At 44.2% G+C, this 17,602-nt stretch overlaps 1 protein-coding gene across 1 annotated transcript in view; it reads left to right on the forward strand.

Moving 5' to 3' along the window:
• The window catches only part of LOC119725828, a 54,855-nt gene that overhangs the window by 7,119 nt on the left and 30,134 nt on the right, over positions 1 to 17,602 (forward strand). Inside the window, exons 9-12 of the mRNA XM_038197416.1 lie at positions 8 to 85; positions 10,821 to 10,937; positions 12,206 to 12,517; positions 12,965 to 13,306. Of these exons, the coding sequence (XP_038053344.1) occupies positions 8 to 85; positions 10,821 to 10,937; positions 12,206 to 12,517; positions 12,965 to 13,306 (849 nt within the window). The remainder of the gene's footprint in view (positions 1 to 7; positions 86 to 10,820; positions 10,938 to 12,205; positions 12,518 to 12,964; positions 13,307 to 17,602) is intronic.

Here is a 17,602-nt window from a genome sequence, read left to right on the forward strand (position 1 = left end):
TCGTTAGGTTCACTGTCCACCTCAGAGGAAACATCCACCATGTTCTCTACAGACTTCACAACATCACAGTCTACTACTGATGACAGTAAGCATGCATGCAACGGCTTTTTGAGCACTACCTTTATGATGTAGGCCTTCATTAACTTATTCATTCGAATGTTTCGCGTATTCACATCCGAACTTAATTAAACGCTTTGAACAATGAAGGATCAAGTGGATATCCACAATCTTGAAATAAAAATTAATTTGATTCGATCCCATACCATGAGTCAGTACCAGGGTATTGTCGTGGTCTGGTACCCATAGTAAACTACCACGGCATTACTACTATGTCCTATATACCATAGTATGGTACTATACGTAAAGTTTCCCTATTTCACTCTCTCTGGCTGTCACTCCTGAGGAGTATGACGACTTCGGCAATATCGTTCGTGGGCATAGACTCCAATTTGGTGAGAACACTGTCTGCCGCAGTGGCGGCAGCAAAAGCGAGAGATGTGAGCATGAAGGTTGGCCACTAATGCAGCCCTGGCAGCACGCTTGCGACTGCGCTCTGCTGTCTCTTCAGCCAGGCGGTCATCAATGAGGGTAACAGAACCTCTGACAGCAGATCTCCACCGTAATCGGTCGCTTGCTGTGACCTCCCAGGAGTCGACGTCGATGGCACAGGCCTTCAGGTGTCTCTTGAGACAGTCTTTGAATCTCAGCTTGGGTCTGCCTCTATTTCTTGCGCCTCTGATAAGTTCGCCGTATAAGACAGCCTTAGGAAGCCGCAGACCGTCCATGCGGGCTACATGGCCGCTCCATCGCAGTTGGCTCTGAGTGAGTAGTGCCTCAACACTGGGGATGCCTGCTCGTCTTCTTACTTCCACATTACTAATCCTGTTTCGCCAGGAGATCTTGAGGAGATGTCTCAGCTGGTACATCTGCACGCGCTGGAGTCTCTTGATGTGGCGACGATACAGAGTGTAGGTTTCAGAGGAGTAAAGCAAGCAGGTGAGGACTACTGCACGGTACACCTTGCACTTGGTTGTTAGCCGGATGCCATGTCTCTTCCAAACCTTTGACTGGAGCTTCCCATGGGCTGCAGCGGCCGCACTAATGCGCCTTTCCACTTCTTTGTCCAGGCTGTTATCATTGGAAACTGTGCTGCCGAGGTAAGTGAAGCTGTGCACAGCTTGAAGTGGATTCCCACCAAGGGACAGCTCTGGGTCAACGTAGGCAGTGAGTTTAGGAGGCTGGAGCATGACCTCGGTCTTTCTGATTTTGATGGTAAGACCGAGGCTTTAGGCGACTGAGTGGAAGGCATCAAGCATGGCCTGGAGTTCCGCCGCAGAGTGTGACACCATGGCAGAGTCATCTGCATAAAGCAGTTCGAGAACACAAACAATTCTGGTCAGGGTCTTGGCCTTGAGACGGCTGGCGCTGAACAACTTCCCGTCTGAACGTGTTCTGAGATAAACACCACCGTGCTTTGGACACAGTTCTAAGACAGCACTGAGGTAGATGGAGAACAGGGAGGGAGCCAGCACACAGCCTTGTTTGACACCTTGAATCACAGTGAACTGGTCTGAGAGTGTGCCGTTGAGAGAGACTTGAGCCATCATCTCAATGTGGAGCTGAGAGGTGAGGCTGACAATGCCTTCAGGACAGCCATATCGACGCAGGAGAGACCAGAGAAACTCCCTGTTCACTGTGTCAAACACTTTGGTAAAGTCAATGAACACGATGTACAGGGGCATGTTCTGCTCCAGAGCTTTCTCCTGCACCTGGCGCAGTGTGAAGATCATATCGATGGTCGATCTGGAGCTACGAAAGCCACACTGCGACTCGGGGAGGACTGCATCGAGGATGGGTTTGAGGCGCTCCAGAATTACTTTGCCAAGCACTTTGCCAGCGACTGACAGGAGTGAGATGCCTCTATAGTTGACACAGTCTTGCTTGTTGCCTTTCTTTTTGAAGATGGGAATGATGACGGCATCCTTGAACTCCTGTGGTACAAACTTCTCATTCCAAATGGCTGAGAGCACATCATATAGATTACTGGTACTCTGTTCTCCATTTTGGTAGATCTCAGCCTGGATACCATCCATTCCGGAGGATTTGTTGGAGGCAAGGCTTCTTACAGCCTGCCACACTTCATTTATGAGCAGAGGGTCATCAGCACTGAGAAGCACTGGACGCTGAGGGATTCTCTCAAGAATCGAGATGTCAGCATTTGATCTTCGATTCAAGAGCTGATCGAAATGTATCCGCCATCGTTCAAGAATTTCACCCTGTTCAGTCAAGAGGGTATTGCCATCAGGTGCAAGGAGAGGGCTGGACTGTGTTCCTCCATGATCAAAGGCAGTCTTCAGTGCTTGGTAATAGCGTCTGGTGTCCCCCATGTCTGCCATTCACTGAATTTCTTCAGCTTTCTGATCCCGCCACTTGTCTTCCATGTCTCTGAGCTTGCGTTGCAGTTCTGCCTTCACTCTGGCGAACTCAGATTTGGTTCTCTGGCATCTGGGCTTGGCAAGACAGGCCTGGTGGGCTTTACGCTTAGCTTTGAGGAGCTCTGAAATGCGGGAGTCCGAATCATTGAACCAGTCCTGATTTCTGCACTTTGGGTGCCCTAATACTTCTTTAGCAGCTTTTTAAAGGCATGAGCTGAAGTTCTGCCACTTCTCAGCAGCAGTGGAACTGCTAGCTCGGGAGAAGCGCTGACTGAAGATAGTTGAGAGGTCTTCCCTAGCACTGGCCTCCCTGAGTCGACTGACATTAAGCTTCTTGCTTGGGCGAGGGGCTGTTCTCCGTCTAGGCTGATGGATAGAGACCTTGAGTCTACATCTTATCATGTAGTGGTCAGTGCTACATTCTGGGCCTTTCATGGCTCTAGTGATGCACACGTCACGGATCTTGTTCTGACTAATCAGAACATAGTCCAGAAGATGAGCGTGTCCAGACCTTGGATGTCTCCATGAGTAGTAATGATGAGCAGGCACATTAAAAAGGGTGTTGGTCACTGTGAGTGAGAACTCGGTGCACAATTGCAATAAGAGCTCTCCATTGCTGTTGTAAGATCCCCGTCCAAATCTGCCAAGGACTCCTGGCCATGCATCTTGATTGCATCCGACTCTGGCGTTGAAGTCGCCAAGCACCACAACTGTGTCTGTGCTGGGGATGTTTTGCAGCACCTCTTTAAGCTGAGAGTAAAAAGCAGCTAGGTTGACAGGGTCATGAGTCATTGTCGGAGCGTACACACTGATCAAAGTCATGTGCGTGGAGGTGGAGATAGCGAGGCGAAGGGTCATCAATCGGTCAGACACTGGTCGAGGCATCTCGGTCAGTTGGCTCAGTAGCCGGTTGGCAATGGCGAAACCAGTGCCGGATGTACCCTGTAGGTTTGATCCCTTAGGGTTACCAGACCAGAAGAACGTGTGGGTCTTTTCTGTCCTTTCCCCCGTGTCCAGGAGTCTCATCTCTGAGAGAGCAGCAATGTCCACGCTGAAGGCGTCGAGTTCTTTGGCAAGCAAAGCAGTTCTTCTCTTGGGAAGGTTGGGATTGTTGTCAAGGAGAGTTCGTAAATTCCAACATGCGATCTGTAGCTTTGATTTATGGTTGCACCCACTGAAGTGGAGAACCCGCTGACCGTGGGCAGCCAGCCAGGTTAGTTGAGGGTGAGCCTTTTTTACCTCACATTTTCTAGAGGCGTCCTCGTATTGAGGCAGGCGGGGCATCCCTAAAAAGGCCGCCTGGTCACCCAGGAAGGACCTCACAGCACTGTCACCCATCAGAAGCTGTGCGACCATCACTCCTGGGCCGCGCAAATGCAAGTTCTTGCTAACGGCTTCCAGCTTCTCAAGCCTGCCTGTACCACAAGAGACCTTGTCGCTTTGCGACTTTGAGTCAAGGTTGCCGAAGTGGCCTGCACAAGGATTAGGTAAGGAGAGCATTGTGCAGGTACTCTCCCACCCTCTGGGTCATGTGGCTGGGGAATCAAGTGACAGGAAAAAGAACCAGACGACTTGGCCAGCGACATGACTGCCCCGCAGTATCAGACTCATGATGCTGATCATCTCGCCCAGTTGCTACTTCAAACGATAAAGACACCTGGCTGAAGTCCTCCTGTCGCTACTCCGAAATGTCAAAGACGCCAGAGAGGAGAATCCACCCCCTGCTGCCGTGGCTTCACTGTTTAACCCATAGCTGGAAATGTGGATGCGATTTAACGTTACCGGGCTCCATATGCCCGGGTTTGGAATCAGAGTTTTCCTTCTCCTAGATGGACTGCCGACCTAGGCTAACGAGCTCCATCTACCCGTGTTTCAATATCAGCAATAGAGGTTGACTATAGTACTCCTTGTTATTTCCGAAGTAGTAATGTTTAGTATGAAGTAGAAGTAGTATTAGTATGTGATCCTGAAAGTACAGTGACATAGCACGGTCATTTTTATTGATGGGAGTATAATTTTTTTGAAAAGGGCACTTGCAGATCCCCGGTGAAATGTAGACACGTTTTCTTCTCCGGACACTTGGCCTCCGTAAAATCATAAAGCGTACGATTATGCATACTAACAGACAATATATGGTGTTTTTCAGGGCGATACATGCGTAAAATTCAACTAAAAAGGCATCGGCCCAAAAAGGCAGAAGGCACAAAAAAGGGCACCACTTCATTTTTAAAAGGGCACTTGTTCAGAAAAAAAGGCATTTCGTATAAAAAGGGCACTTTAAAAAAAATGGGGGGGGGGAACGCTGGTGAAAAAAAAGGGCATTTGAATGGAAAAGGGCAGTCTTTACAAAATATTGTGGAGGGTTAAATATCCCCCTTACTCCCCCTCTAGCTACGCCTGTGAGGTAAGATAGAGTTATCTACCATAATGAGAAAAGGTTCAAACTAGTTGGGTGGTCGGGCACAACCCGATCACTGTTTAGAATGGTTCTGATAAATCTTCTTTCGTTCTTTAGTTCTTTCTTTCTTTCTTTCCTGACAAAAATTCTTCGCAGGTTTTCTCCTAAACGGTATATGGTATGAACTTGTAACTTTCAGCACAATTGATCCTCATCCCTAGTGATGCATATTATTCTGACGTCATGATGACATCATCTGTGTCAAGTTACAATGAATTAAAGATTTCTAGATGTAATATTTGAAAATCAATATATAATCACCCGTGAGAGACGAATTATCCAGGAACTTCATTTTACCTCCTGTGCGCCAAATCACGTGACCCTTCCTTCCGTTCAAAACCGGAAGTGCCCTATGATTTAAAAGTCGAAAAAGATGTGAACTTGCTTTTAACGATTTTAGTCTCTGGTTAGATCGTACTTTACCGAACAAAATTCCGATGACGTCATAAAATGTTGGAGGGCCCTCTAGCGGCAGGTTAAATCATGTTTAAAATGAATTTTCAGTCGATGCCTGTGGCGAAGTTTGCGGTAATCTCTTCAACTGAATATATATGATGACCTTAATGCAAACAAAGCCTGTGTGCGAAAAAAATGATGACGTCATCAGACCGGAAGCTCCAATGAAAAGATCTTCAAACCTTAAAAAAAATGCTGAAAAATGATCCGCAAGAGATATAATCCAGATTTTTGCTTCAACTAGCACAATTAACATAGCTCTCAAGCTGTTTGACAATGATTCACGATGACGTCATCAGGTATCATATTACAAGCAACCAAATGATTCTAGATTTAGTCTTTGAAATTCAATATAAAATCAACTGTGAGAGATCTGGTTTTGCTTTTTACGGGAATTTATAGAATAATCCAGCATCTTCATTTTTGATATGACGTGCAAAATCACGTGAACCTTCCTTCCGATCCAAACCAGAAGTGCCTTATAATATGAAAGTGGAAAAGATGTGAACTAGCTTTCAACGATGTTAGTCTCTGGCGCTGGCCGCTTGTAAAACTAACGATGACGTCATAAAATGTAACGGCGCCCTAAAGCAGCAGGTTGAATAATATGTGTTGTGTCGGCCATCTTACAGACGACCTTAAAACTTGTATCTGGCGCCTGTTCTAAAGACGGCAGGACTCAAGTGTAGCATTCACTGAAAGACGTTTATTAACAGCCCGTAATAACATCATAGAATATGGATACGGTGGCCGCGTAATGCCACTCCATAACATCCCCTTTCCTTAAGATAAGGAACAGTCTTTAGTTGTTGCTGAACTGTCACTTGAGTGTAAACTGTGGTCTGTTACAGTGGTGATCAAGAACGCTAAACTTTTGTGAATAATTCAGCAAACATTATGAACGCTTTAACACTAGAACGTATTTGAAACAGCTCTAAACCTTTAACACTACTTAGTAATAAGGTTAGTTTAAGAACAACTTTAGTAAAAGCAACTTTAACCTTTAAATTCATGCAAGCGTAGTCTATCTAAACTAAGTGTTGGCCTATGGCCCTAAGGCTTTGTGGGTGAGTGTCCCAAAGTCATATTTATGACTCGATAAGTCTCTTTGGTGGTCTGGAAATGCGACCGGATCTGGTGATGGTAGTGTTGGTGTTCAGTCCTGGAGGTTTGTCTGTGGGAGCGGAAGGTCCATCTTGTGCCTTAGCGACTGGACTGGCGGCACTCGAGTTGGGTGGCTCGGTGCTAGCTGGTTGCTGCATGAGCCGAGGTTCACTCACACATGTGACTGGTGTTGTAAGTGGTTTCGCGTTTTCCCGACTGTCTCTGAGGTGTATGCGATTGCGTCTGTAGCATTTGCTACCGACTTCTACGATGTAGCTGCATGGCGCAACTTTGGCTTTTATCACTCCCGGGGTCCATGGGGAGCCTTCAACCTTGGGTCGAGTTTTGGCGCGAACTGGCTGTCCGACAACCAGATCAGGGAGGCTTTTGGCCGTGCGGTCGTGATACAGTTTAGCTGTCTGTCTTTTGGTCACGACTTGCTCGGTGACGGCCTCTACAACCTGGGGCTTGTACAGTGAGCTCTTGCAAGGGAGGAATGAGCGCGTTCGTCGAGACATTAAGCGCTGTGCCGGAGAGCTGGACATTCCCGGAGTAGTGGTGTTTCTCCATTCAAGGATAGCCTTCCACACGTCACTGTTGTCTTTGGCAGCTTTGGTCACAAGTCCCTTGGCGATTTTGACCGCGGACTCTGCTTTTCCTTAGGATTTGGAGTGGTAGGGGCTTGAGGTAGTGTGTTCAAAGTCCCACTCATTCGCAAACTGCGTGAACTCGCGTGACACGAAGTTTGGTCCGTTGTCTGTGATCAAGGTGTGAGGAATGCTGTGGGTGGCAAACACTGGCTTCAGTTCTTTGATTAGCGACTTGGAAGTCATGTCTTCCAGGGTGCGCACGTCGATAAAGTCTGAGTAGAGGTCTACTAGTACGCAGTAGTTTTGTCCATTGACCTCAAAACAGTCACTCGCAACTAACTGCCACGGTGTCTTGGGTACTGGGTATGTCATGAGGGGTTCCTTGGGGAGAGCTGGTTGTGACTCCTGGCAGATTGCGCATACTGTGCTCAGTTCTGGCAATAATTTAGCCAGATAGGTCACCACTCCGATGAGTCTCAGCACTCCCTGGACGTCTGTAGGGCGAGGCATGTCGATTATGGCCGTAGACTAGGATGTCATCTGCAATCACTGCAATGTTTTCCAGGCCTTCCAGGCACTCATGGAGCCTGCGCTGGAATTCTTCTGGTGCTGATGAGATACCAAAGGGCATCCTCAACCAGCGGTAACGCGCGTAAGGCGTCCAAAATGTTGTCAGATAACTGGAGGGCTCATCAAGGACGACTTGAAGAAAACCGTCCTTGGCATCTACCACCGAGGAGAGTTTGGCGTTCTTCAGTCTCGGGGCTACTTCGTCTACAGTGGGAATGGGGTAATGGTTGCGCTTAATTGCCTTGTTCAGGCCGTGTGGATCCAAGCATACCCTGATTTTGTTTGGCTTTCTGACGACTACCTTGTTGTGGATTCACTTAGTAGGCCCAGTCACCCGGGCAATGGTGCCTTGGGCTGTCATGCTGTCTAGCTTTCGTTTCAGCTCTGCCCGCACCGGGATGGGTACTCTGCGCCTGGTGTTCTGCGTTGGAGTGACACTGTGATCAATGTGTATGTGGTAGTGCCCTGGTAGCCGACCAAGGCCAGTGAAGACGTCTTTGTACTCACTGAGGACCTGTTCCTTGGTTTGAGTCGGTGACTCTGTCACTGCATGCACTAAGCGCTCCTGTGCGAACTGCATTAGTCCCAGAGCTTCTGCTGCTTTACCTGACAGCAGAGATGAGGGGGCATCCTCCACGATCTCGAAGTGGATTTTCCTGGTGACCCCTTTGATCTGGCATCTCAAGTTGGCAGCTCCAACGGGATGAATGATTGTGCCATTGTACAGTTTCAGTTTAGTCTTTGTGGCACCGGAGGCGTGTCACTGAGCTGCTTGTAGTCTGCCAGCTTCATGGTGCTGCAAGTTGCACCAGAGTCTAGCTGAAATCTGATGGTCTTTGTCAGATCCCTTGTTGGCGTCTCCACTGCTAGCTCAACAAAGTATTGCTGCTTGGGCTTTGACTGCACTGTATATATGCTTTCGTCACTGCCGCTTCCGTCTCCATCTATTTGGTGGAGCTTCTGTGTGGATTTCTGTGGCTGACGTTTGGTGCGGTCTGTGCCCGATGACTGGCAAACCTGCGCATAGTGGTTGCGTTTTTGGCACTTAGAGCGAGTTGCTATGTGATTTGCCATAGTACTTGCAATTGATGTTCGGAGGCTTGCTGGCTTTTCCAGATTTCTGTGTCCGCTGCTTGTTTTTCACAAAGTGTGCTGTCTCTGCCTCTACCGGATCCATCTACTGAAGGTGGATCGCTGCCTGTTCACTGCTGCGGCATATGTCTATGGCTTTCTGCAATGTCAGTGACCACTCACGCAGCAGACGAGCACGGATGCTGTTGCCTACTACTCCTATGACCAGCCTGTCTCGGAGCATTTCATCGAGAAGCGCTCCATAATTGCATGTGGTTGCTAACTTTCTCAGCCTGTTCAAGAAAGTGTCAATGTTCTCTTTGGGCTCTTGCTCGCAGGAGTTGAACATGAATCGTTCGTACACCACATTGCGTTTAGGGTCAAAATGTGCTCCAAGGCTGGTTAGGATTTGCTGTGGTGATTTTCTCTGTTCGTCTGTTAGTGGCAGATTTTCGTACACTTCATAGCACTCCTTCCCCATAACTGTGAGTAATGTAGCCACATGGATGGAAGTATCTTTCTTATCCAGTTCTGTGGCCACTAGATAGTTCGGCCAACTTGCCTTGAAAAATTGCCAGTTGGAAACCTGGTCTCCTTTCATGTCCATTTTCGCCGGTGGGGGAATGAGCGAGTGCGCCATGGTTAATATGCAGTGCGTGCGTAATGGACACCGCGATGTGTCCGTTACAGGCCTCCGTAGTTTACAGCGAAACGCACGTTCACGACAATGGCGTGAACTCAACGTGCAATGTATACGTACATGTACAGTCTATCGTTCACAGTGTAAAACGCACGTGTTCAATGGCGGAAACTCCGCGTGAAAATTGTACAGTTTATCGTTCTCTTGCACAGCCTACCGTGTGTGACAGGATCAGTCGGTGCTGCCGACGGATGCCTTGTGATCCGTTCACCAAGATTGCCGAAGATTTTGCCGGTTCTTTGCGGTTATGGCGCTGGATTCAGCTAATTTCTGACACCATGTTCTAAAGACGGCAGGACTCAAATGTAGCATTCACTGAAAGACGTTTATTAACAGCCCGTAATAACATCATAGAATATGGATACGGTGGCCGTGTAATGCCACTCCATAACAGCGCCAACGCATTTACATTTCACTAATCAGCCTAGTGGTTTTTCCAAAGTTGCTAAATACAGAAATTCAGTTTGTGTTATTGATTTCTATCTGCAAATTGTCCACATTTTTGGCGATATGGTACGACCCTTTTTGATATGGTGAGGATTAATCTTTGTTTCTGTGTTTGTCAATATCAGGTAGTGGCTCATTAATTTTGTGTAAAGGACGGAGAGTCGATGGTGTCCTCATTGGTGAAAACAGAACTGAACTGCTCTGACAAGACGTCAGCTTTTTCCTTACTTAATTGATACAACTTTAGTATATTACCTTGCTGTAAAATCGGTATACCAAAGTTGCTTTTTTGTTGCAGTGGAAGTAATACTATTTTTGGCTATTTTTCTTCATTAACCGTTGGTGTGAACAGTTTAGCAATATAATCATTGTGACTTTTGTGTTGCTTTGTTATCCATCTTGAACTGTTTTTTTGCACTTCATCTTTTCCAGTCCTTATCCTTTATAGTGAAGTGTGCTTTGTATATTACTCTTCTCTATTTCCTCGCCAATCTTTGTGACTCATTAACTATAACAATTCAAGCATTTGAACATCAATTAAACCACAGGTGTATTCATTATGTGGGACAATGTTAACACAAAGTATCTATCCGGGTTAGGAGAGTCACGAAGTATAAGCGGTTTGTTGGCACTTGGCCCACGGTCTAGTAGACCGAGGCCAATGCTCTCGGAGGAACAAATATGATGGTCGCTGCTTGTCATGCTGTATGTAACCAGCCGTTTACCTTTTAAATTGGGACCGCTAGGGAACCTTAATACCCAAAATGGCGACTACTATAGGCCGGATTCTGGTAACAGATCATGACAGAGGAAGAAAAAGTAATGTGAAAAAAATGTTTACATCCCACCTTTAATAACCTTTGAACAATAAAGGATTGTGCTGAAATAGTCCATGTGGGATATTAACTAATCTCGATTGATCTTTGTGTATAAAGTTCTCAGTAAAAGTGGTTGAATGATGGTCCAATTTGGGCTTCATTTCTTGACAGATATTGACGATCATTGTTCTCCTAATCCCTGTATGAACGGCGGAACCTGCACAGATGGTGTCCATTCATTCTCATGTAATTGTCCTGCAGGATACGGAGGTGCTGACTGTTCCCCAAGTAAGTATAAATTTCCCTCGCCCTCCAAAAAGTGTCCACCGAAAGTCGATTGTCACGGTAGCTTTCCAGGTCGCCATTTGAAGTAAGGTTTTTGCCGTAGGGTACAGCTACCCGCCCACACATGTTGGTAATTGTGTTCCCAGAATCTCAGGAATTCGCTTGAGTTATCTTGGGGATGTGGCAGAGTATGTGTAGCAGCGGCATAGTCAGGGTTCTGCCCAATCCAGTACTAAGTGGACTTTCCATAACGCACCTGTATAGAGTACAAAACGCAGATATGCAAATAGCTGTGCAAAAGACGTACAGAATTTCGAGTTTTCCATAGGTTTGTGTGCACAGACATGGATTTGCCTAACATGTATCACTTTGTACACTAGTCAGCGCTATAGTAGTTTAATATAGCTCTATAAAAATAATAATGTGTTGAAATACAGCTATTAATACAATGTATTACCATACCCCATTTAATCCGTCGATCTTAGCATCAGGCCAAACTGTTCACGATACATTGAACAAATGATCCTTCTCGACCGACTAACCCATCAAATTAAAGGTTATATTTCTGGGGCCTCACTTCAATGAGAAAAAAGCTATGTATCATGATTCCGTTACCATATGTGTAGGTAGTGCTCGCCCTTAAAGTGACGAAGAACATAATCTTTGAAGTATATCTTGCCCCATTGCCCCACCCCAACCCTCATAAAATTGTTCCGTCGCCTGTTCGGAAGGGGCTGTTGAGAACTGCTCATGCAAGCAACGCACACTATTCAGTGGTGTTGTTTCCAAAGGTTGAACGCACATTTGAACTCTTGAGGGCTTTTAACCACCCGGTATACTATTTTAGCAGCTTTACAAAACACAAGTTCTAGCTGGAGTTGGTCCTGTTTCCTATAAATAAACTTAATTAATAGGATGTTTGTCGGTCTCTGAGTACTCGGATAAGAAGACATGAATAAGGCGTGTTGAATTGTCTTCGTCAGAGAGTACTGTAAATAAAGGTAAATACTGTAAATAAAGGTAACGCAGGAGTGATTCTTTGGCAATGTAAATTAACAGTTACTCATTGATAAAAGGGAATAGAAATAAACAAATAAAGGGGGCTATAAAGTAAGTCAAAACCTAATTTGATTTATATTACCCCGACGCAAAATTCCATCTTATAAAAAGGGGGCTATATTTTAACACTTGTCACATACATATGGTAAAATGTCACTGATAAATTTCACAATCGTATTTCTCTCTCTTTGTTCATTTGTAATCTCTTACAGTATCTGTACGTCTTGTTCAAGGAGATGTTCCCAGCGAAGGCACGGTAGCTGTCAAGTACGGAGACCAATGGGGATTAATATGTGGTAACAACTGGAGAATTAGGGAGGCCGACGTTATTTGTCAACAGCTTGGATACCATTCTGCATCTCAGGCTTGGCGAAATTACGGGAATGGAGAATCGATTATTCTGAGCAATGTCGAATGCATTGGAAACGAGACAAACATCGACCAGTGCGATCACAGTGAATGGTTCGGTGTCTACTGTTACGTTCCTGTTGGGGTGACTTGTAATGTCATGGCACCGTCACCCCGTAAGTTGATTGTGAAACAGAAAAGCTGGGACACTTCTGCCAAGAAGAGATATATAATTAGGCAATTTCGTTTAAAGCATTAGCAAATCTTTGTCATGAGTTGCTCATTGATCTTTGGTAAATTCCATGGTATACCTTACAAAAAGCAGTAATTACAACAACCAAGTTAAGAACGCCAAATTTGAGTGCCTACCTGCCCCCGATAAATCAGGAACGAATTTTGGAGTTTCCATTAACAATCGTGAAAAGAGCATTACAAAAAACTCAAAAAAGGAGGAAAAGTTCATGTGGGCTTTGTGGGCTTGAGAAATAGAAAGCTTTCTGAAATAAAAAATGACCCCAAACCCAACGTATTCTGTTGGAATGAATTTAGAGTTTTGCTGAGCGTGTGTTATCATGTTATGCCCTCATCGCACATAAACCTTTCTACTGGTTTTGTCGCTTTAGTTTTAGTTCGTCTAGCCGATGGAAGAACCCCAAATGAAGGCAGAGTGGAGCTGTACTATGGATGTTTTTGGGGCACAATAAGTGACGGGTCCTGGACCATGGAAGATGCCAACGTTATCTGTCGACAGCTGGGTTACCTTTCTGCAGCTCAGGCCTGGGGCGGGGCTTACTTTGGAAGAGGAACGGGGCAGGTTATCCTCGAGGATATTGATTGTGATGGTGATGAGCCAAGTATTGAAGAGTGTGATCACGGCGGCTTCTTTTCAAGTGACTTCGGTTATTTCTTCTTTAATCATGACAGAGACGTGGGTGTGACCTGTAATATTGCATCCCCCAAACCTGGTAAGTAGTCTGAGTTGAGCATCGGCCGTCGTCCAACGGAGACATCTCTGTCTCCGGTCCAATTTCTGGTACAGGGGAGTCAAAAAAGTGGAACCCAAACCCCCAAAAACCTATAGTGCCTTGCGTCTACATACGTGGACGTTACTATTATCATCATTTCAACATACATGCCTATCTGAGAATACTGCAATGTATTGCATAGTGATCTCTGTACCCAAAGTGATCATTTGTGACCATAACTATCAAAATGTGGACAATTGAGGGGGCTATATACAACTCATCAAAATGGCAGCCTCCACTAGTAAAGCTTCGCGGTGAGTTTCTGTAGATTTTTTTTTAGAAATTCTTCTTTCTCTAAGTGATGGTCAGTTGGTGGCCAATTTATGTTGATGTAGTGATTCAGGAATGTAAGGGGACACTTTACCTTGTAAAATATCATATATTTTTATGTGATTTATATCGCCAAACAAATTGTCAGCTTTTGTGGACTGACAGGGCAATAATTGATAAGGGCGCCTATCAACATATGTGGACGTCAGGCATTGTGGCACTGTATTGTATGCACCTACATGTACTTCTATAAATGTTATATCAACAACAGTGACAATCTCGAAAATACTTGTATTCTTGTTTTGTTTTGTACTTTCCTTAGTGCTCATCACTAATTGTTGTATGTTGATAGTTATTTTTCATTTGTCTATTTTACAGTATTTTACAACGCATGTCCGATGAGAGCGAATTCATGAGGAATATAGTGAATAACGCAGCTGTAAATGCCTGACGACATGTATGCCTGCTCGGAATTTTACATTATTTCCACATTTCATTCTTGCCATTTTCGGCAATTATTGCCAGAATGCTTATCACTAACCATCTTAATGAATAAATGTTGCAACTGAAGTTGAATTTTACACCAGACACGTGTCCACAGCGCAGTTTATATCAGTCCTAATTCATGAGGAATATAGTGTATAACGCAACTGTAAATGCCTGACGTCCACATATGTGGACGTTTCGTAAATTGAAAATTAAATATGCAAATTGGCAAATGTGAATATTTCTCCAATTAGTGAGCCTATAGTGAGACACACAGCCAGTAGTATCAATTTTAGTAGTCAGCAAGTACTCTCAGGCGCTAAAGGGTTAAAAAAAAATGTTGCACCAACAATAATGACTGGAAAGCCAATTTCATAAGTAAGTTTTAGATGGAAAAAACTATTGAAATTGGTCAATCTGTTCAAAAAATATCACCATTTAAACACAATGACCATTAAACCTGTCTCGTCCAAAACATGCCATTTCAAGAATCGTTGTCGCAGTTGTCGTCACCAGCGATCAAATTTCATTTAAAATGTTAAAAATATTCAACAAAGTCCATTTGAAGGCCCGTCTTTTAAAAAAGTAAAGTTTATAAATCATATTGTTTGCCTGACCAGGGTTGTTAATAAAGATATTGTGTACTGCAGTTGGTGACAATTGTTGAAACAAGCATTCTGTGTATTTTGTTTTGGTTCCAAACAGTCCAAACACACAATAAATTGTTTTTTTTTTGACGAGACAGGTTTTAGGGTCATTGCATTAAATGGTGATATTCTTTGAACGCCTTTAGCTATTGCAGTTTTTTTTTTTATCTAAAAGTGGCTTATGAAATTGGCTTTACAGTTATTCTTATTTTTGGTGCCACATATTTTTTTTTTAAATATGACATATTTCTTTGGGTTTGGGTTCCGCTTTTGTTGAATCGCCCTGTATATCTAAGCATACAAAGGTGTGCGAGATCGCACGCCAGCCAATCGGAGCTTTACAAAATCTTGACGTCATTTCAATCTGAAATGTGGACTAAGCTATCGATTGGTCAATTCGGATTCCACGTGTTGGTAAAACAACAACGGGCACATAGATCTCAAAACTGTTAGCAAATTGCTACGCGTACAGAATACGCGAACTCTCATCGTGGGCGTGACGTGAATCCAGGTTGCAATGTTTTGTTTACACAACTATCTGGGGTACTTTGTGCGCTCTCTTATGGAGCATGATTTGTATAACCAGGCTCGAGTGGAGCCTACTATTTTTCAACTTGGTACGGATTTCGGACTTTATTTCCCTTTTTAAAAAATCCTCCAGAAAATTACTGCTATACAAGTAGTATCCGACTGAAAATTAACGTTTCTAAGATAAAACTTGAAATTGTTGAAAAAAAGAATAACATCTGAAGGGGGGTGAGCAAGGAATCGAACTCGGGACCTCTGATCATAAGTCAGCATGCCTAACCTCTAGGCAACGGCGGTGCCCTGCAATTCATAAATTATATACTTTCACACATGTGGAGATAGTATACGTGCGCGCGCGTAGGTGGTAAAAGGTTACAGGCACAGATATAGAATAAAAAGACTAGATCGGCAGTGCGTACATACGCGCGTTCTGCCATGGGCGGCGCCATGTTTGTAGCGCGTAGGGAAAAAGTTGCGTTACGCGCACCTTTTTTCCCGTAGATTTGTATGAAAAGATATATTTTTATGTCCGTAAAAGTAATATTTTGACCTGTAGTAGATATTTCTCCAACAAATTTAAAATGGGTTATCAAGCTGCATGTTCAAGTCGAAGTTTAGTCCATTTTATTTCTCGTATTTATTTCCCGTTTTAAATTGCTGGTGCGCGTTGCTTAGAAAACCCTTGTATGCAGTTGTTTGAGTGTTATTTTCTTCATCAACAAACAAAAGAATGATCATTTTGAACGTCTTATTTCCGTAGTTGTTGCGCTGTCCTTTAATTTAAATTCACGGCAGCTTTCAAGGGACAACACCCAGAAATTTTTTGTTTCCATTGTCCCTCCTCAGGGTATGACATACGCCGTATATCAGATGCAGTTTTGTACTGTCGGATACTCGGGGCTGGGGACGCACGCCCCTCCTCCATCCCTTCACCTCAATACAAAAATAGAACAAATACATTTGCGTTATTTTGTTCCGGACCTCTTGTGGCATATCCAGCATAAAATCTTCAAGAAGCCACAAGAATCTCACCATGTTGAACAAAATGGGTTCTTAACGTCGTAACGTCGCCCACTGATTGGTCGAGCTCGAGTATTCATAAGTCATTCATGACACGTTCGCACGTGCTATTCACAATGTTTTTAGGCCAACGTCGGTGCACTTACGTTCTTTTACATGCGTGTATGTGATTGCAAATCATGAAATCTCGCAAAAGTCTTCATTTTTCAACCGGCGAGTTGGACCAAACAGTAGAAGTCTCCTGCACTTGTTTCACATGAAAATGAAGCGTATCCTTTCCTCTGTCTAATGAATCTTGCCGTGCCTTTCGGCCTTTTTTAAGAATCAAATGTACACCTAAAAACTATCGGCCCTCGCTTTTGTTAATTAAACATATGATTTTGTTTGACTGGCCGAAACAACACTTTCTATTTTTTAAAAGCAGTTATTTTTGTATCAAAAAAAGCACACGATTTCAACTTTTCACATACTTAGCCATCTTGGCCAAACAGTGCATGTATACAAACACTTTCTGTATTTTTCTGTAGTCTCGCATCAATCTCTTAAAACCTCACGGACGCTTTGGGCCATGCGTGCGCGACCTCGGGACGAGAAACTGAGGTCAAACAGGGCTGAGTGCGTGACATGGCCACTGACTGCATTTTACGTATGATACGCGTGTTGTACAATGTAAATACAGTGTGCGCGAATTGTTATACGGCACTGAAGTGGAATCCCTGCTGAAGTTTCTTCTGGAAAGATGTAAACTTAGTGATTTTTTGTGATTTGTTTTGTTTAAACCGACTTCAAGCAATTCCGACTTGAGTCAAGTCTATTCAGAGCCATGTGCAGCATCCTGGTGTAGCCGCCATCAATAATAATAATGATAATAATAATAATAGTGGATATTTATAAAGCGCACGTATCCACCAGGACTGGTGCTCAAGGCGCTACATCATTAAGCGACTTCTCCATGCTTTACAGTGAGGGTCCACGATTCAGCACCGTAAAGAAGCACTGTGATGATCATTCGAAGCCACGCGACTTTCGCGCATCGCGTAACATATCGTTATACGCAGCCTGTGTGGGTTTTTTTTTTTTTTTTTTTTTTTTTTTTTGCTCAATTCACAACGTCAGAGCATAATGGATGTCGTGTCTAGGTTTTATTTATAGGTGTCTATTTTGGACGAAAGAGGGTCAAGGGTCAATGAGTTTAAATAGTGATAGACTTTTATTTCTTTATCTGAAAGCAGCTTATGAAATTGGCCTTCCAGTCGTTATTATCTTTTTTTAAATATGAAATGAA

The sequence above is a fragment of the Patiria miniata genome, unplaced genomic scaffold, assembly GCF_015706575.1.
Source record: "Patiria miniata isolate m_02_andy unplaced genomic scaffold, ASM1570657v1 HiC_scaffold_19, whole genome shotgun sequence".
Lineage (NCBI taxonomy): Eukaryota > Metazoa > Echinodermata > Asteroidea > Valvatida > Asterinidae > Patiria > Patiria miniata.